At 39.9% G+C, this 21,739-nt stretch overlaps 1 protein-coding gene across 3 annotated transcripts in view; it reads left to right on the top strand.

Annotated features, from left to right (window-relative positions):
• Positions 1-21,739, top strand: part of PIEZO1 (piezo type mechanosensitive ion channel component 1) — a 627,492-nt gene that overhangs the window by 482,976 nt on the left and 122,777 nt on the right. For 2 of the 3 annotated variants that reach the window (XM_053705806.1, XM_053707404.1), the window contains 3 exons: positions 571-676; positions 19,212-19,286; positions 19,759-19,934. In XM_053705806.1, coding sequence (XP_053561781.1) covers positions 571-676; positions 19,212-19,286; positions 19,759-19,934 — 357 coding nt within the window. The remainder of the gene's footprint in view (positions 1-570; positions 677-19,211; positions 19,287-19,758; positions 19,935-21,739) is intronic. The other variant, XM_053706596.1, reaches the window with a different exon arrangement.

Below are 21,739 nucleotides of genomic sequence, written 5' to 3'. Positions count from 1 at the left end.
ATGTCACTGCGCAACTTTATTTAGCATTAACAATGTTAAATATAGGAGCAAGGTGCATGCTGCTTATAAGCCTGTATCTCAGGCATCTAAGCAGCTACAGACCCCCAAGACCCACCGTTGGAAAGGTAATCGCCTAACCTTTCCAACGGTGTCTTGCAGATCTGAAATAAATAACAAAAAAAGTTAAAAAAAAAAATATTTTTAAAAATATTAAATAAAAAACCCTTTAAGAAAACCTTAGCACCCAGGTGGGAAAGTGCTTAGCACTCAAAGGGTTAAAACTTCTAAGTAATAACTGGCTTTTACAGATGTATAAAGAATTTCTCAAGCAATAAGTAGAGTTCCCTCTTGGTGCATCCTTAGGGACATATCTTTATGCAAGATCTGGCTCAATTAATTAGTTTTGTAAATGTTTCATTTAAATGCATATGTTATAAATCAATAGATATTTCATATGCGATATGTAATTCTAAGTACCACAGAGGCTATTGGGAAAACTCTGGTTTAATTTGTACTCTTGTCATATTCCTCATTGTGCAGAATTATAAACAGCTTTATCTCTCTGTGCAGCTGGCTTACCAGGCCTGGGTTACAAGCGCCAAGACTGCTTTGAAGGAAAGGAAGAAGCAGCAACAGTGGAAGAAAGATTCTGGAGCAGTAGAACAAAAAGGAGCAGGTTAGACTACAAATATATATTTCTCTGCTTAGTGCATTTTCAGTCACTCATGGCCTCATTCTCTGTCCATTCTAATGTGTCCATCTACAGCTTCAGTGGGTCCTGGCAGCTATATATTTTTTTCTTATTATTGTAGTCTAGGTTTTGGTATCTGCATTTTCATGTTGTTTCTCACTACAGCATAGGCATAGGATTTAAATTTACAGTAAAGTCAAAATTAAACGTTCATGATTCAGACAGAGCAGGTAATTTAGCAACTTTTGAATTTACTTCTATTATCTAATTTGCTTAATTCTCTTGTTATCCATGGTTGATAAACATACTTAGGTAGGTACAAGGCAGTAATGAACTTCTGCAAGTTAGCTGCTGATTGGTGACTGCACATATATGCCTCTTGTCATTTGGCTCACCCGTTTATCTAACTCCCACTAGTGCATTTCTTCTCCTTCAACAAAGGATAACAAGAGAATGAAGCACATTTGATAATAGAAGTAAATTGGAAAGTTGCTTAAAATTGTATGCTCTACCTGAATCTCAAAATAAAAATGTGGGGTTTCATGTCCCTTTAACCTTTGAATTTTGCAAGTAATTCATTTTTCTAAGCACTTCTCCTTGTAGGAGCTGCCTGGGAGTTGCTTGAGCTAGAGTCTGGATCTTGGGAGCATGTAACGCAGCTTCAATAAAAGTGTCAAAGCTTAGTGTAGAGCATTCTCTACCTATTTTATTGTTTGTGTGTGTGTCTGGTATCTCTACATTACACACTATGGAACAAAATGAATTTGTCCCAACTAATATAAATGTTGGCACATTAGAGGAATCATTTACTGATAACTCGCCCTGTACATACATTACATGTGTTTTACAAGCTTGTTGAGCAAGCAATTCAGCCACAGCCTTTTACTTCCTCTAAGGAATTATGTGCTGTATTTTAGCACACCAGTGGAGATCCTTTAGAGATGAGATCTATTGGTATCTCTTTTATACCTATTGTTGGCCAGATAACGAGTGGAGTGCAAATGTTTGCGCCTGAACAATAAGGGGTTTATCATGGGGGTTTGTGCTTATCGAGCTTACCGCTGGTATTACAAATTGAAAGTAAACGCAATCGCTTCAGCACAATCTCGAGTTACGCTAGAATGATTACCATAACTTCAGAGCTCTGGTTAACTGTTTTAAGTTTTAGGGAGTGGGGGTTAAGGGGGTTTATAGTTGAATTAGGTGTTTGCGATGTGAGGGATGGCGGGTTAAGGGTTTATAGTTTAATTAGATGTTTGCAATGTGGGAGGATGGCAGATTATGGGGTTAATAGTTTAATTAGGTGTTTGCTATGTGAGGGATGGGTTTTAAGGGTTTATAGTTTAATTAGGTGTTTGCTATGTGAGGGATGGCGGTTTAGGGGTTGATAGTTTAATTAGGTGTTTGCGATGTGAGGGATGGCGGTTTAGGGGTTAATAGTTTAATTAGGTTTTTGCGATGTGGGGGATGGCAGTTTAGGGTTTAATAACTTTTATTAGTGATTGCAATGTGGGGGGGGGCAGTTTAGCGGTAGATATTGCGCATGAGTTAGGTGTTTAAGGCTTCCAGGGAGTTACGGTGCTTTTTTACTGTGCGCAAGGCTTGCGAGATGAAAATGGAGTAAAATATCTCCATTCTGTGAGCGCAAGTCCTTGCGCTGTATTTGTGATACCGACTGGCGACGCCAGTTCTATGTTAGTTTATGGGAGTAATAATTGCGCACAGCATCAAAAATCAACACGCGTGACTTGTCTGCTGCGCTGGTTATGTAATCGCTAGATTAGACAAAAATTTGCCGACGCTCATTTTTGCGCACATCGCTAAGTAAGTGATCGAGGCCATGATTTTAAAGTACTGTCGATAAGATGAAACTTTTAAAAATGACTACATTGGCTTTACAGTACTTCCAATCAATATACACACTAAATTATGCTACTACTACATTAGGTTTCGTGTTCTGGTAGTATGCTACATATTTACGGATTCCCTGTTTTTAAATATTTGCAGTTTGTTTATATGATGAGTTTTAATAAAGACATCATCTGTTTGCCCTACTATTCAAGCTATGTAATAAACTGCTATAATCTACGTTTTACAGGGTGTTCCATATTTGAATTCTTAGAGACAACTCAAGTTCACCTTAAGCACAAAACTCACTCGGATAAACATAATTTCAGTTACCCTATACTCAGAATTTGCATAAGTACAGTGTGTGTCCTGAGTCACTGAGAGGAGCAGGATAAGTAAAATTCACTTATTGAAGAGCAAGGCAATATGCATAATGAAAATTACAATGCCTTTACTATGTTTAAGGAGTTTATGGGAAATTTACATTTTTATGTTCTATCTGCTTACGCAACCAAGCGCTTGTAATCCAGGGAGAATGTAATTTGGCATTTTGTCGTGCTGGAAAATGAAGGGAAATCCCTGGAAAAGACGACATATGGATGGCAGCATATGTTGCTCCAAAATGTATATATATCTTTCTGCTTTCATGGTGCCCTCACAATTGTGCAACTTACCCATGCTATGGGCACTGACACCCCCCATACCATGAGACGGTAGCTTTTGGACCTGACGCTAATAAAAGCTTGGATGGTCCTTTTCCTCTTTGGCCCGGAGAACACGACGCCTGTTTTTGTTCCATAAACTATTTGAAATGTTGCCTTTTCAGACCACAAAACACGATTCCACTGTGCTACTGTACATCTCAGATGAGACCGAGCCCAGAGAAGTTGGCGGCGCTTCTGGACAGTGTTGATGTATGGCTTCTGCTTTGCATAGTAAAGCATTAACTTGCATCTGTGGATGCAGCAGCAAATGGTGTTGACTGACAAAGGTTTATCAAAGTATTCCCAAGCCCATGTCTGGATATTTATTACAAACTCATGGCGAATTTTGCAACAGTGAGGTCAGAGGGATCAGAGATCACGCAAATTCAGAAGTGGTTTTTGGCCTTGGCCTTTACGCATCGAGATTTGACCAGATTTCTTGAATCTTTTATTTATATTGTGCAGCGTAGAAGGTGAAATGCCCGAAATCCTACCGATTTGTCTTTGGGGAATGTTGTTCTCATAGTGTTGGATTATTCACTGACACATCTGTTGGCAGATTGTCAAGCCTAGACCCATCCTTGCTCTTGAAGGACTAGGCCTTTTTTGGAGGCTCCTTATATACTATGATTACACAATTGCCTCACCTGTTTCACATCACCTTCTTATTTCAACTTGTCACAGCGCTATTGGTCCTAAATTGCCCCTGTTCCAACTTTTTTGGAACGTGTTGCAATCATCAGATTTGAAATGAGTGAATATTTTCAAAAATACATTAAATTCACAAAGTAAAACATCAAATAATGTGTTAATAATGTGTTTTCAGTATAGTACAGGGTGAACTGAATTTTCAAATGACCTTTTGTTTGCTTTTTTTGCATTTTCCATACTGTCCCAACTTTTTTGGAATTGTGGTTATATATATATACAGTATATATATATATATATATATATATATATATATATATATATATATATATAAATGTATGTATATCTATCTATCTATCTATATATATATATATATATATATATATATATATATATACATATGTATTTATGTGTTTATATGTGTGTGTATGTCTGTAAATACATATATACACATACAAATACATAAATACAAATGTACATATATATAGACATGTATATATATATATATATATATATATATATACAGGGAGTGCAGAATTATTAGGCAAATTAGTATTTTGACCACATCATCCTCTTTATGCATGTTGTCTTACTCCAAGCTGTATAGGCTCGAAAGCCTACTACCAATTAAGCATATTAGGTGATGTGCATCTCTGTAATGAGAAGGGGTGTGGTCTAATGACATCAACACCCTATATCAGGTGTGCATAATTATTAGGCAACTTCCTTTCCTTTGGCAAAATGGGTCAAAAGAAGGAATTGACAGGCTCTGAAAAGTCAAAAATAGTGAGATATCTTGCAGAGGGATGCAGCTGTCAGGTTTTAGTAAATTCGATATTTCCCTGAAAGTCAAAATAAATTAAATCAGTATAAGGACCACAACTGCAGCCTAGTGGTATTGTTTTAAGTGTATGTGACAAACTGCTAACAGTAATGTGCGCTGCGGGGTTAGCAGAATGAGCCAATGCACTTAAGTTTTTATATAAGGTTCTAGAGAACAAATGGCTGAGATAGTTAGAGCATTCAGCCCTGCTCAGTATTGGTTCTCTACACCTGGGAGTAGTATGATAGCAATTGCATTATGTATCCCAGACTGAAATACTGAGTTTGTATTTATATAGAGATAGTACAATATGCTATAATTAAGTACTAGGTCAGTGTGTATCAACTTAAAGTATCAGTCTTTCAGTTACATAGTAGTGAGAATTAGCAGATGTAACTGTTGTTCAGTAGCAAAGTGATGAGATGAAGATCTGGTTTTTAGAGAAGTCTGGATTGATCAGCAATATCGTATTTCTATGGTGGCATGAAATACTGTTGTGACTTACTTTGATAAGGATGAGAGCAGGTCCGGTAATCGTAGCCGGGAGATTAGCTTCAAGGGAGCGGAGTTTGGCGAGAGTTTGCTTGCTCCGTTTGCTCAGTTGAGAGGAGTCTGGTCGGCGCGGCCGGGTACGTTGGCGTGTGACGTCACCGCTAACTCCGTGAGAGGAGGATGCTGCTGTAGGAGCGCAGCTGTGATTTTCGAGTAGTTCAGTAAGTGCGGCTGTGAAGCAAACAGCTTGTGTGGCAATAATCAAGCAGAGATTGCTTGTAGCAGAGTAGTTTTATGCAAATTTCAAGGGGAGGTGTTAGAGCCAGAAGTGAAAAGGTAGGTTCTTGGAAAGGATAGATGAGAGAAGTAGGTAGGCAGAATAAATATGACAGGACCCCCCCCCCCCCAAAGATCAATACCGTGGATCAGGAGAGGGGCGATCAGGATGCCTACTGTGGAAGCGAGTCACCAATCTCTGGGCAGGGAGGTTGGCAGCTGGCTCCCAAGAGTCCTCAGAAGATGGATAACCCTTCCAGTGAACCATATACTGTAGCTGACCAAGTATTCGGCGTGAATCCAGTACGTCCTGAACCTCATACTCCAAGGAAGGATCCGGTACCTGGGGGATGATCGGATTCAAAGGAGAGTGCTGTCGTAGCTGCCTATAGGGCTTTAATAGGGACACATGGAATGTGGGGTGTGATTTCATGGAGGGAGGTAAATCAAGAGTGACTGCATTGGCGTTAACAACCTTAATGACAGGGAAAGGTCCAAGAAAAGTGGAAGTCAATTTCTTGGAGGGCACTGGTAGATGCAGGTTACGGGTTGATAACCAGACATAATCCCCGATAGCATAGGCAGGGGATGGAATCCTCTTTTTGTCAAACTGAAGTTTATTCAGAGATTTTGCTAAGTTGATGTTCTGTTTCACCAAAGAGAAGGTGTCTGATATGGTATTAAGCAGTTCGTTTACTACAGGGGACATGTAAACGGTTGAGGAATCCCATTCAAAGGTTGGATGGAAACCGTAGTTGACGAAGAATGGGGTTGACTTGGTGGAGGTATGAACAGAGTTGTTGAAAGCAAATTCAGCGTAGGGCAGGAGTGTAACCCAATCGTCCTGTCTAGCGGAGACAAAGCATCTCAAGTATTGTTCCAACCATTGGTTGGTTCTTTCTGTTTGTCCATTAGTTTGGGGATGGAAAGAGGTGCTGAGACGTCTAGTAATGTTGAGTGAATGGCAAAGCTGTTTCCAAAACTTACTGGTAAACTGGGAACCCCTGTCGGAGGTTATAGTATTTGGGAGTCCATGCAGTTTGAATATATGATTGAACATAAGGGTTACGGTTTCCGTAGCGGTTGGAAGTTTATGGTAAGGAAGGAAATGAGCCATCTTGCTGAATAGATCCACTACAACCAGTATGGTATTACATTTCTGTGATTCTGGGAGGTCAACAATGAAATCGATAGCTATATCAGTCCATGGTCGGTGTGGAGTTGGTAACGGAATCAATTGTCCGAACGGGGAGGTTTTCCCAGTCTTAGTCGTTGTACAAGTTTTACAGGTTTGGACATACTCAGCTGTATCTGGGAGGAGACTAGGCCACCAGAAAAACCTCTGTACCAGATCCTGGGTCTTGTTAATACCCAGATGTCCTGCCAAGGGAGAATCATGTAATGTGTTAAGTACAGTTGTTCTAAGAGTAGGTGGTACATAGACTTGTTCTTGGTGATAGTATAGTCCATCGTCATGCAAGGTGAGATTGTGAAGAGGTTTTTGAGTGTCAGAGAATTGCTCGGACTTGAACTGAGCAGTCTGTTCTGTGGTTAGGCCTAGAACCCTATCTGCTGGAATTAGGGATGCTTCAGTAAGGGGTATCATGGGGTCTATAAGGTGTCTAGATAGGGCATCAGCCTTTTTATTTTTTTGAGCAGGTCTGTATGTAATGAGGTAATTAAATCTGGATAAAAACAGGTTCCACCGTACTTGACGTGAACTGAGAGTCCGGTTTGTTTTTAAGTACTCCAGATTTTTATGATCAGTATAGATTAGTATTGGGAGAGTGGTTCCTTCCAATAGATGTCTCCATTGTTCCAGGGAGCTTTTAATGGCTAACAACTCCTTATCTCCAATCGGATAGTTGATTTCTGCGACATTTAGGATGCGAGAGTAGTATGCTACTGGATGTAAGGGCTCAGTAAGCGCAATTCTCTGGGAGAGGATAGCGCCAAGTGCGAAATTGGAGGCATCCACTTCCAATACGTATTGTAGTGAAGGGTCAGGATAACGTAGGATGGGAGCTGTTGTGAAAGCTTTCTTCAGATAGTCGAAAATTCTTTGTGATTCCTCATTCCAGTGGAATCGTTGATTTGATTTAGTTAAGTTCGTTAATGGTCTGGATAGTTCAGCGAAGTTCTTAATGAACTTCCTATAGAAGTTCGCGAAACCCATAAACCTCTGGATGTCCCTCTTGTTCTTTGGTACCGGCCAATTTTGGATGGCTGAGACTTTGTCATTCTCCATCTGTATACCAGTAGGTGTGATACTGTAACCTAAGAACCTTATCTCTTGTGTATGGAAGGTACACTTTTCCAACTTTACATATAAGGAATTATCTCTTAATCGGGTCAAGACCAAAGTAACATGTTTGATGTGTTCGTGAAGATTCGCAGAGTATATGAGGATGTCGTCTAAATAGATGACCATAAAGATGTCTAAGTAATCCTTAAAAATATCGTTGATGAAATATTGAAAAGTGGCTGGTGCATTACACAACCCAAAAGGCATGACTGTGTACTCAAATAAACCGTATCTTGTACGGAAAGCAGTTAGCCACTCATGCCCTTGTTTAATACGAACCAAGTTATATGCCCCTCTGAGATCAAGTTTGGTATAAATGGAGGCTCCACGGAGCCTGTCAATTAGCTGTGGAATCAAGGGTAGAGGATAACGGTTCTTTATAGTACGTTTGTTCAATTCCCTATAGTCTATTATGGGTCTTAAAGACTGATCTTTATTTTTAACAAAGAATATGCCTGCCCCGGCAGGCGAGGTGGAAGGGCGTATAAAACCCTTCTTTAGATTCTCATTGATATAGGTTTTAAGATGTTCTAATTCTGGGTCAGATAAAGGGAATATATGACCATAGGGAATATCAACACCAGGTAGTAAGTCAATGGGACAATCGTATACCCTGTGGGGAGGTAAGTTGGAAGATTCCTTCTTGTCAAAAACATCAGAATATGAGCAATATTCCTGGGGGTATGGAGTAGCAGTATCCAGTAAAATCTGTTCCTGAGGGAGACAAGTATCAGCACAGTAAGTGGAGTTAAAAGTTACCTGTGCAGAGGACCAGATTATAGTTGGATCATGCTGTTTAAACCAGGTGATACCTAAAATTATTGGGAACATAGGGGATGGTATAACATCAAAACTCAGTATGTAATTCTTGAGTAGTAACCCGTAAGGGAATAGTGTGGTACCTATTGGGCCCTGAGGCAATCTCCTTCCCATCAACAAAACGAAGGACACTGGGGGTGTTTTTTGTGATAAGTGGTATTTTATTTTTAACAACAAACTGGTGATCTATATAGTTGTGGCTTGCTCCGGAGTCTAGGATAGCCTTAGTGTGGAGTCTGTGATGTTCCCACTGTAATAGAATAGGAAGAGTACAATGGTTAGAGGGACCTTGTTTGGCAGATAAACAATACTGTGAGGATTGTCACTTACCCTTCCTGCGTTGGAGCTGGAGACAATCCTTTACAGAGTGGTCTAAGCCCCCGCAATACATGCAGAGATCCAGGGTTTTTCTCCTTAGTTTCTCCTGAGGAGTGAGGGGTCCTCTGATAAAACCCAAATCCATGGGAGTCTCTGCAGCCCTAGTTGGAGGCCTATGTGGGGGAGTGTTGCTTGTGGTTTGTGCGAGTTGTTTAGGGTTAGGGTCATGGTGAGCTCTTTCAGAGCGTCTCTCCCTGATACGTCTGTCTAAAATAATACTGATGTCGATGAGGTTATCTAAGGTGTCAGGGAGTGGCTGTCTTGCTAGCTCGTCTTTTAGAGTTTCAGAGAGCCCTAGCCTAAACTGATTCCTCAGTGAGAGGTCGTTCCATTGGGTGTCTGGTGACCATTTCTTCTGTTAAGTGTGATCAGTCCACGGGTCATCATTACTTGTGGGATATTAACTGCTCCCCTACAGGAAGTGCAAGAGGATTCACCCAGCAGAGTTGCTATATAGCTCCTCCCCTCTACGTCACCCCCAGTCATTCTCTTGCACCCAACGACTAGATAGGATGTGTGAGAGGACTATGGTGATATATTTAGTTTTTATATCTTCAATCAAAAGTTTGTTATTTTATAATAGCACCGGAGTGTCTTATTCCTTCTCTGGTAGAATTTGAAGAAGAATCTACCTGAGTTTTTCTATGATTTTAGCCGGAGTAGTTAAGATCATATTGCTGTTTCTCGGCCATCTGAGGAGAGGTAAACTTCAGATCAGGGGACAGCAGGCAGATTAATCTGCAAAGAGGTATGTAGCAGTTTATTATTTTCTGACATGGAATTGATGAGAAAATCCTTCCATACCGTTATAATGTAAACTCAGCCTTGAATGCAGTAGATGTAGCTGATATCAGGCTGTCATGTATGTATATTTTACACTTCAGTTTTCTGGGAAATGGTACTTCTCTGGCTTTTAAACTGTATACATAGACTTAACCTATTTTGCAGGGACTTGCAATAGTTTTTAAATGACAATTAATTATTGAGGTAAAACGTTTTTTTGCTGGCATGTAAAAACGTTTTTTTCTCTGAGGTACTGGGTGAAAAAATGTTTTGGGCACTTTTTTTCCACTTGGCAATAGTTTTGATTTAAATTAGAGCAGTTCACTGATCCCTCTCACTGTTATGTGTGTGGGGGAGGGGCCATTTTGGTGCTTTCACTATGCATCAGAAAAACTCAGTCAGAGGTTCATTTTCTTCCTGCATGATCCGGTTCATCTCTACAGAGTTCAGGGATCTCAAGAGTCTTTTTTGAGGGAAGTAATCATTCACAGCAGAGCTGTGCTGATTGTATTGACTGTGATATAAAAAACGTTTATTTGTGTATTTTTTTCTGCTGCCTGGGTTAGTTATCATTTGCTGAGGGGAACAATCCTTTGCTAAAACTGTATATTCTGACAAAGATTGATGCTATAACTTAATTATTTTATCTGTTATAATATTTTCTGTGCTTCTTAAAGGCACAGTTCGTTTTCATATTATTTGTAAATTACTTTGAAAAGTATTTCCAAGTTGCTGTTTATTTGCTAGTGTGTTAAACATGTCTGATTCAGAGGAATATCTCTGTGCTATATGTGTTAATGCCAAAGTGGAGCCCAATAGAAATTTATGTACTAAATGTATTGATGCTACTTTAAAAAATAGTCAATCTGTACAAATTGAACATATTTCACCAAACAACGAGGGGAGAGTTATGCCGACTAACTCGCCTCACGTGTCAGTACCTGCATCTCCCGCTCAGGAGGTGCGTGATATTGTAGCGCCGAGTGCATCTGGGCGGCCATTACAAATCACATTACAAGATATGGCTACTGTTATGACTGAAGTTTTGGCTAAACTACCAGAACTAAGAGGTAAACGTGATCACTCTGGGATGAGAACAGAGTGCGCTGATAATGCAAGGGCCATGTCTGATACTGCGTCACAGTTTGCAGAACGTGAAGACGGAGAGCTTCATTCTGTGGGTGACGGTTCTGATCCAAATAAACTGGACTCAGACATTTCAAATTTTAAATTTAAGCTTGAGAACCTCCGTGTGTTACTAGGGGAGGTATTAGCGGCTCTGAATGATTGTAACACAGTTGCAATCCCAGAAAAAATGTGTAGGTTGGATAAATATTTTGCGGTACCGACGAGTACTGACGTTTTTCCTATACCTAAGAGACTTACTGACATTGTTACTAAGGAGTGGGATAGACCCGGTGTGCCTTTCTCACCCCCTCCTATATTCAGAAAAATGTTTCCAATAGACGCCGCCACACGGGACTTATGGCAAATGGTCCCTAAGGTGGAGGGAGCAGTTTCTACTTTAGCTAAGCGTACCACTATCCCAGTGGAGGATAGCTGTGATTTTTCAGATCCAATGGATAAAAAATTAGAGGGTTACCTTAAGAAAATGTTTGTTCAACAAGGGTTTATATTGCAACCTCTTGCATGTATTGCGCCTGTCACGGCTGCAGCAGCATTTTGGTTTGAGTCTCTGGAAGAGACACTTCAATCATCCACACTAGATGACATCACACACAAACTTAAATTCCTTAAGTTAGCTAATTCATTTATTTCAGATGCCGTAGTACATTTAACTAAACTTGCGGCTAAAAATTCAGGATTCGCCATTCAGGCACGCAGAGCTCTGTGGCTAAAATCCTGGTCAGCTGATGTTACGTCTAAATCTAAATTGCTTAATATTCCTTTCAAAGGGCAGACCTTATTCGGGCCCGGCTTGAAAGAGATTATTGATGACATTACAGGAGGTAAAGGTCATGCCCTGCCTCAGGACAAGGCCAAAGCCAAGGCTAGACAGTCCAATTTTCGTTCCTTTCGTAATTTCAAAGCAGAAGCAGCATCAACTTCCTCTGCACCAAAACAGGAAGGAGCTGTTGCTCGCTACAGACAAGGCTGGAAACCTAACCAGTCCTGGAACAGGGGCAAACAGGCCAGAAAACCTGCTGCTGCCCCTAAGACAGCATGAATTGAGGGCCCCCGATCCGGGACCGGATCTAGTGGGGGGCAGACTTTCCCTCTTCGCCCAGGCTTGGGCAAGAGATGTTCAGGATCCCTGGGCGTTAGAGATCATATCTCAGGGATACCTTCTGGACTTCAAATCCTCTCCCCCAAGAGGGAGATTTCATCTGTCAAGGTTGTCAACAAACCTAACAAAGAAGGAAGCGTTTCTACGCTGCGTACAAGATCTTTTATTAATGGGAGTGATCCATCCAGTTCCGCGGTTGGAACAAGGACAAGGGTTTTACTCAAATCTGTTTGTAGTTCCCAAAAAGAGGGAACCTTCAGGCCAATCTTGGATTTAAAGATCCTAAACAAATTCCTAAGAGTTCCATCGTTCAAGAAGGAAACTATTCGAACAATTTTGCCCATGATCCAAGAGGGTCAGTACTTGACCACAGTGGATTTAAAGGATGCTTACCTTCACATACCGATTCACAGAAGTCATTACCGGTATCTAAGGTTTGCCTTTTTAGACAGGCATTACCAGTTTGTAGCTCTTCCATTCGGACTGGCTACGGCTCCAAGAATCTTCACAAAGGTTCTGGGCACTCTTCTGGCGGTACTAAGACCGCGAGGAATTTCAGTAGCTCCGTACTTAGACGACATACTGATACAAGCTTCAAGCTTTCAAACTGCCAAATCTCATACAGAGATAGTACTGGCATTTCTAAGGTCGCATGGATGGAAAGTGAACGAAGAGAAAAGTTCTCTCTTTCCACTCACAAGAGTTCCCTTCCTGGGGACTCTGATAGATTCTGTAGAAATTAAGATTTACCTGACAGAGGACAGGTTAACAAAACTTCAAAATGCATGCCGTGTCCTTCATTCCATTCAAGAGACCAGAAATTCTCTTCTATGGTGGCTTTATCGGCCACATCTGTCCAGGGGAATGCCATTCAGCAGGCCAGACTGGTCAATTGTAACAACAGACGCCAGCCTACTAGGTTGGGGCGCTGTCTGGAATTCTCTGAAGGCTCAGGGACTATGGAATCAGGAGGAGAGTCTTCTTCCAATAAACATTCTGGAATTGAGAGCAGTCCTCAATGCTCTTCTGGCTTGGCCCCAGTTAGCAACTCGGGGGTTCATCAGGTTCCAGTCGGACAACATCACGACTGTAGCTTATATCAACCATCAGGGAGGGACAAGAAGCTCCCTAGCAATGATGGAAGTATCGAAGATAATTCGCTGGGCAGAGTCTCACTCTTGCCACCTGTCTGCAATCCACATCCCGGGAGTGGAGAACTGGGAGGCGGATTTCTTAAGTCGTCAGACTTTTCATCCGGGGGAGTGGGAACTTCATCCAGAGGTCTTTGCCCAAATACTTCCACGTTGGGGCAAACCAGAGATAGATCTCATGGCGTCTCGACAGAACGCCAAGCTTCCGCGCTACGGGTCCAGATCCAGGGATCCGGGAGCGGTCCTGATAGATGCCTTGACAGCACCATGGACCTTCAGGATGGCTTATGTGTTTCCACCTTTCCCGATGCTTCCTCGATTGATTGCCAGAATCAAACAGGAGAAAGCATCAGTGATTCTAATAGCGCCTGCATGGCCACGCAGGACTTGGTATACAGATCTGGTGGACATGTCATTCTGTCCACCTTGGTCGTTACCTCTGAAACAGGACCTTCTGATTCAGGGTCCTTTCAAACATCAAAATCTAACTTCTCTGAAGCTGACTGCTTGGAAATTGAACGCTTGATCTTATCAAAGCGTGGTTTTTCTGAGTCAGTTATTGATACCTTAATACAGGCTAGGAAGCCTGTCACCAGAAAGATTTACCATAAAATATGGCGTAAATACCTATATTGGTGCGAATCCAAAGGTTACTCTTGGAGTAAGGTTAGGATTCCTAGGATATTGTCTTTTCTACAAGAAGGTTTAGAAAAGGGGTTATCCGCTAGTTCCTTAAAGGGACAGATCTCAGCTCTGTCCATTCTGTTACACAAGCGTCTGTCAGAAGTTCCAGACGTTCAGGCTTTTTGTCAGGCTTTGGCCAGGATTAAACCTGTGTTTAAAGCTGTGGCTCCACCATGGAGTTTAAACCTTGTTCTTAACGTTTTACAGGGTGTTCCGTTTGAACCCCTTCATTCCATTGATATAAAGTTGTTATCTTGGAAAGTTCTATTTTTAATGGCTATTTCCTCGGCTCGAAGAGTCTCTGAGTTATCAGCCTTACATTGTGATTCTCCTTATTTGATTTTTCACTCGGATAAGGTAGTTCTGCGTACTAAGCCTGGGTTCTTACCTAAGGTAGTCACTAACAGGAATATCAATCAGGAGAGTGTTGTTCCATCCTTGTGCCCAAATCCTTCTTCGAGGAAGGAACGTCTTTTGCACAAGCTGGATGTAGTTCGTGCCCTTAAATTTTATTTACAGGCAACTAAAGATTTTCGACAAACGTCTTCCCTGTTTGTCGTTTACTCTGGTCAGAGGAGAGGTCAAAAAGCTTCTGCTACCTCTCTCTCTTTTTGGCTTCGTAGCATAATTCGTTTAGCTTATGAGACTGCTGGACAGCAGCCTCCTGAAAGAATTACAGCTCATTCCACTAGAGCTGTGGCTTCCACTTGGGCCTTTAAGAATGAGGCCTCTGTTGAACAGATTTGCAAGGCTGCAACTTGGTCTTCGCTTCATACTTTTTCCAAATTTTACAAATTTGACACTTTTGCTTCCTCGGAGGCTATTTTTGGGAGAAAGGTTCTTCAGGCAGTGGTTCCTTCTGTATAAAGAGCCTGCCTATCCCTCCTGTCATCCGTGTACTTTTGCTTTGGTATTGGTATCCCACAAGTAATGATGACCCGTGGACTGATCACACTTAACAGAAGAAAACATAATTTATGCTTACCTGATAAATTCCTTTCTTCTGTAGTGTGATCAGTCCACGGCCCGCCCTGTTTTTTAAGGCAGGTAAATATTTTTTAAATTATACTCCAGTCACCACTACACCCTTGGCTTCTCCTTTCTCGTTGGTCCTTGGTCGAATGACTGGAGGTGACGTAGAGGGGAGGAGCTATATAGCAACTCTGCTGGGTGAATCCTCTTGCACTTCCTGTAGGGGAGCAGTTAATATCCCACAAGTAATGATGACCCGTGGACTGATCACACTACAGAAGAAAGGAATTTATCAGGTAAGCATAAATTATGTTTTTTTGAATTCTGCAATGTAATCTTCCACTGGCCTTTTATTTTGGCGCAGGGATCTCATAGCAGTCTCAGCCGATAACTGCTTGTATGGGTCGTCATATAGCTGTCCCATTGCCTTGAAAAATTGTTCTAGAGAGTATAATATGGGGTCGTTGGTCTCGAAAAATAGGTTTGCCCATATGCGGGGTTCACCACGTAGGTAGGATATGGTAGTCAGAACCTTTAAGTGGTCACTAGTATATGTCTTAGGCTTCAATTGAAAATAAAGAAGGCATGAATTCCTGAACTCTCTAAACTCACTTCTAAGTCCACTAAATGGTTGTGGAGGGTTTGGTTGTGGTTCATATGGAGTTTGAGTTGTTTTTATAGTGTCAAGTCGCTCATTAATGTATAATCTTAATGAGGTGTTTTCTGCCTGTAGTGCAGTTAATCCCTTAGAGAGGTTGTCAACTGTTTGTGTAAGAGCATCTACATGAGATACTAGGGCTGCTGGGTCCATCTTAGATGGGCTTGATTATTACTGTCAGGTTTTAGTAAATTCGATATTTCCCTGAAAGTCAAAATAAATTAAATCAGTATAAGGACCACAACTGCAGCCTAGTGGTATTGTTTTAAGTGTATGTGACAAACTGCTAACAGTAATGTGCGCTGCGGGGTTAGCAGAATGAGCCAATGCACTTAAGTTTTTATATAAGGTTCTAGAGAACAAATGGCTGAGATAGTTAGAGCATTCAGCCCTGCTCAGTATTGGTTCTCTACACCTGGGAGTAGTATGATAGCAATTGCATTATGTATCCCAGACTGAAATACTGAGTTTGTATTTATATAGAGATAGTACAATATGCTATAATTAAGTACTAGGTCAGTGTGTATCAACTTAAAGTATCAGTCTTTCAGTTACATAGTAGTGAGAATTAGCAGATGTAACTGTTGTTCAGTAGCAAAGTGATGAGATGAAGATCTGGTTTTTAGAGAAGTCTGGATTGCTCAGCAATATCGTATTTCTATGGTGGCATGAAATACTGTTGTGACTTACTTTGATAAGGATGAGAGCAGGTCCGGTAATCGTAGCCGGGAGATTAGCTTCAAGGGAGCGGAGTTTGGCGAGAGTTTGCTTGCTCCGTTTGCTCAGCTGAGAGGAGTCTGGTCGGCGCGGCCGGGTACGTTGGCGTGTGACGTCACCGCTAACTCCGCGAGAGGAGGATGCTGCTGTAGGAGCGCAGCTGTGATTTTCGAGTAGTTCAGTAAGTGCGGCTGTGAAGCAAACAGCTTGTGTGGCAATAATCAAGCAGAGATTGCTTGTAGCAGAGTAGTTTTATGCAAATTTCAAGGGGAGGTGTTAGAGCCAGAAGTGAAAAGGCAGGTTCTTGGAAAGGATAGATGAGAGAAGTAGGTAGGCAGAATAAATATGACAGCAGCAGTCTTAAAATTGCAAAGTTTCTGAAGCGTGATCATCGAACAATCAAGCGTTTCATTCAAAATAGTCAACAGGGTCGCAAGAAGCGTGTGGAAAAACCAAGGCGCAAAATAACTGCCCATGAACTGAGAAAAGTCAAGCGTGCAGCTGCCAAGATGCCACTTGCCACCAGTTTGGCCATATTTCAGAGCTGCAACATCACTGGAGTGCCCAAAAGCACAAGGTGTGCAATACTCAGAGACATGGCCAAGGTAAGAAAGGCTGAAAGACGACCACCACTGAACAAGACACACAAGCTGAAACTTCAAGACTGGGCCAAGAAATATCTCAAGACTGATTTTTCTAAGGTTTTATGGACTGATGAAATGAGAGTGAGTCTTGATGGGCCAGATGGATGGGCCCGTGGCTGGATTGGTAAAGGGCAGAGAGCTCCAGTCCGACTCAGACGCCAGCAAGGTGGAGGTGGAGTACTGGTTTGGGCTGGTATCATCAAAGATGAGTTTGTGGGGCCTTTTCGGGTTGAGGATGGAGTCAAGCTCAACTCCCAGTCCTACTGCCAGTTTCTGGAAGACACCTTCTTCAAGCAGTGGTACAGGAAGAAGTCTGCATCCTTCAAGAAAAACATGATTTTCATGCAGGACAATGCTCCATCACACGCGTCCAAGTACTCCACAGCGTGGCTGGCAAGAAAGGGTATAAAAGAAGAAAATCTAATGACATGGCCTCCTTGTTCACCTGATCTGAACCCCATTGAGAACCTGTGGTCCATCATCAAATGTGAGATTTACAAGGAGGGAAAACAGTACACCTCTCTGAACAGTGTCTGGGAGGCTGTGGTTGCTGCTGCACGCAATGTTGATGGTGAACAGATCAAAACACTGACAGAATCCATGGATGGCAGGCTTTTGAGTGTCCTTGCAAAGAAAGGTGGCTATATTGGTCACTGATTTGTTTTTGTTTTGTTTTTGAATGTCAGAAATGTATATTTGTGAATGTTGAGATGTTATATTGGTTTCACTGGTAAAAATAAATAATTGAAATGGGTATATATTTGTTTTTTGTTAAGTTGCCTAATAATTATGCACAGTAATAGTCACCTGCACACACAGATATCCCCCTAAAATAGCTATAACTAAAAACAAACTAAAAACTACTTCCAAAAATATTCAGCTTTGATATTAATGAGTTTTTTGGGTTCATTGAGAACATGGTTGTTGTTCAATAATAAAATTAATCCTCAAAAATACAACTTGCCTAATAATTCTGCACTCCCTGTATATACACACACACATTTTCAGACATGTATATGTATGTATCTCTTTGTTAAAGCCCTTTGTCTGCTTTTTTGTGCAATATTTTTTTTAATATTTTTTATTTGATTGTTATTATGAGTGTAACTGTACTTTGTAATGTGTTTTTGATGTATTTTGTAAAAAATGTTTGTTTTGCAAAACAGTTTACCAGAGCTCTGAGGAAGTGCTAACCCGACTTCAATTGTGCTCAAACAATTTAATTTATTTTTAACTTGTAATACGATCGATAAACCCAACGCACCCAAGCAGCTGCGATAAACCCCTTATCGCTCGCACATAACTGTTAGCGCTCCACTCGTAATCTGGCACATAATGTCACAATGGGTTTATGTTTATTTAGAACTCCCTGGCTTCTTGGGAGTACAATATCTTCATCAGAATGTTATCTTAAATCTGCTACAAGCACAACATTTCTGTATAATTTATTACTGCATTGCTGGCACAGTATCTAAAGGAAGTAGAGAAGATTATGCAAGATGTCTATTGTTCTTGGTAACTAGAAATAAAGTCTTGTTTTCCTTTTGTTGTAAATATATATATATTTTTTTCAGTTGTTCATCATTTTTTATCTGAATCTAATCTGCATATTATTTATTTATTTTGCACAGTGGCTTAATACTCATTCTCATTCTTATGTATCCTAATCCTATTGGTTTCTCACCTATGCGGAAACAGGTGGAACATTCCCTTCCTGGTCCAGTCATCTCCAGTCTCATTTTCACATTTCTATGTTTGAAGAATATAGCACAGTTTTTTACATTTTTTTTTTTACTATTTTTCAAATAGAAGAAAATGTTCTATTTATTTAAAAATAATATATATATATATATATATATATATATATATGCATTTTTTTGTAAAATATATATCTATACCTATATATTTATATGAAAAAAAAAAATGTATATATGTATAAATAAATATATTTATGTATATGAATATCTGTTTTAAAATATTGGAGTGTAAAATATTTACAGTAGATACAAAGTACAACACCTTATTAAATGTTAAAATCTATTAAAATGATTGTTCATGTTTTCAGGTATTTGAGTGGAAAGGGCTCCAAAGTATATACACATATGTATGATGGCTTCTTTCTTGTAATGTATATTATTAGCCAGCATCAATGGAAACGCTTTGCTTGAATCTTTCTGCTTTATCTTAAAGATTGTATTGCCTCACGTATAAGTTTCCCATGCTCCTTTTACATGCCACAACTTTACTTTTATTGTGTGAAGAGTTATGTTTTGGGGTTCCTTTTCTATGTTGTATGAAAGAATTGTTTAAGTCTGTAATGTGTCTAGTTTTTTTTTATATATATATATTAATATGGCAATTTTTTTTCAGAAGAGCAAGGTGTTGAGGTACAGGAAACAGCTGCAGACACAGAGAAGGAAGAAGAGTGTTTGGAAGAGAAGAGAGGTGATTATCTATGCACAATGCATGTCCCTAACCTGATGTGAGTTTGCAACTCATTATACTGGTTAGGACCAGATTGCTGGTAGCTTGTGATACCTTTTAAGAGGACCAAATAGTATCTTTCACCTCTTAAACGTTTTACTGGATTAGTACTGCCCTTCATAGTAAGCACTCCATACAAAACACAAAAAAATGCTAATTATGATACAGAAGTAATATTGGTTGATATTAATCTAAAAAAAAGTACAATTTAAATGTGTGCATTTAAATGTTGAGCATCTATAAACTAGTCACTATAACCCCATTTCATTTCTTGTATAAGGTTTATTGATAATGTGGGCTCATTCACATGTTGTGCCAGTAATCTTTATTGTCACAGTCTCTGATTCTCATAATGTTTTTGTGTGCTTTTCATGTTATATATGCAATACAGAGCAATTCTAGAGCATTTTTTTAATGGAATTTATTTCCCCAGCAGGAGGTAGTAATGTGATACAGCGCATACTTGACATCTTGAAGTTTCTCTGGGTCCTGCTGCTCGCTATGCTGGATGGACTTATAGACTGGATAGGTACACTTACTAAGCAGCACGTGGCTATGTCAACTGTTCTTTGGGTGGAGAGATACATCATAACTCAGAAGCTGTCAAAGGTAAGAGGAGGGATATGATAAGTATAAATATATATAGCACCTCACCAACTCCTTGTCACATGTGCACGTCTGGGATAGGGTAACTACATACACCCCACAGATGTCAAATATAAGAATATACTACCGCAGCACCATGGAATGTTTCAAAGCTTTATTTGAACATTTAGGTCCAGGCCATCACAGGCAACATTTCAGGTTTAATCACCCTTAATCATACCCTACTACTAAACACCAAACACAGTTTTTACATACACACCTATTCACCAACAATACAGAGGAATTCCAGGCCATATAAGACCTAAAAATTAGTATTCTAATCAGACAGTGCCACCTAGTGGCTAAATATATACAACATTAAAAACAATCTCACTTGTCAGTATTTATCAATATGTAACAGAACATTTGGCTGCATAGATAATCTATGTAATCTATCTAATTAAATGTCCATGTTCAAAAATTTACATTGGTGAAACGACTAGTAGGGTACGAGAGAGAGTTAAAGGGACAGTCTACACCAGAATTTTTATTGTTTTAAAAGATAGATAATCCCTTTATTACTCATTCCCCAGTTTTGCATAACGAACACAGTTAAATTTATATACTTTTTACCTCTGTGATTATCTTGTATCTAAGCCTCTGCAAACTGCCTCTTTATTTCAGTTCTTTTGACAGACTTGCAGTTTAGCCAATCAGTGCTGGCTCCCAGGTAACTTCACGTGCATGAGCACAGTGTTATCTATATGAAACACATGAACTAACACCCTCTAGTGGTGAAAAACTGTTAAAATGCATTCTGAAAAGAGGTGGCCTTCAAGGTCTAATAAATTAGCATATGAACCTCCTAAGTTAAGCTTTCAACTAAGAATACCAAGAGAACAAAGCAAAATTGGTGATAAAAGTAAATTGAAAAATTGTTTAAAATTACATGCCCTATCTGAATCATGAAAGTTTATTTTGGACTAGACTGTCCCTTTAATGAACTTAGGTCAAACATTAGATGCGGAAATAAAAAAGCCCCTGTTTCTTCACACTTTCTAGAAAGTACTAAGTAAGTTTTATATATAGTGTAAAGAAACAAAGGAGGGGAGGAGATTGGGAAGTTATGTTAAAGCAAAAATAATTATTTTGTATATGTAAGTTTGATTCAGCGGTCCCTAATGGGTTAAATAGAGAAAACGATTTCTCTATTTTTTTGTGGTGTAGTTGTCCTTTAAGAAATATAAAGTTATAAGTGATACATTTTTATCATGAGAATTGTAAGTAATACTGCCAAGTTTTCTGTTACATATTGATACATACTGACAAGTAAGATTGTTTGTTTTTAATGGTGTATATATTTAGCCACTAGGTGGCATTGTGTAATTAGAATACAATTGTTATGAGGTATATGGTCTATAATTAACCTGTATTGTTGGTGAATAGGTATGTATTTAAACACTTTCGGCTAGATTACGAGTTGTGCGTTAGGGTAAAAAAGCAGCGTTAAGAGGTCCTAACGCTGCTATTTTATGCCCGCAGGTATTACGAGTTTTGAAGGTTTAGGGTCACCGCATACTTTTTTGGCCTTACCACAAAACGACTTACGTAAACTTCGTAAAGTTTTTTTTCTATGGGACTTCCATAGCGCCGGTATTACGAGTCCGTCCTGGGAGGCCAAAAAGTGAGCGTTACACCCTACCCCGTCAAGAGTCCTAACGCATTTAATAGTCAGTAGTTAAGAGTTTTATGGTACAACGTTGTAACATAAAACTCATAACTAAAGTGCTAAAAAGTACACTAACACCCATAAACTACCTATTAACCCC

The sequence above is a fragment of the Bombina bombina genome, chromosome 1 (assembly GCF_027579735.1).
Source record: "Bombina bombina isolate aBomBom1 chromosome 1, aBomBom1.pri, whole genome shotgun sequence".
NCBI lineage: Eukaryota > Metazoa > Chordata > Amphibia > Anura > Bombinatoridae > Bombina > Bombina bombina.
This window is presented reverse-complemented; position numbering and strand designations above follow the sequence as displayed.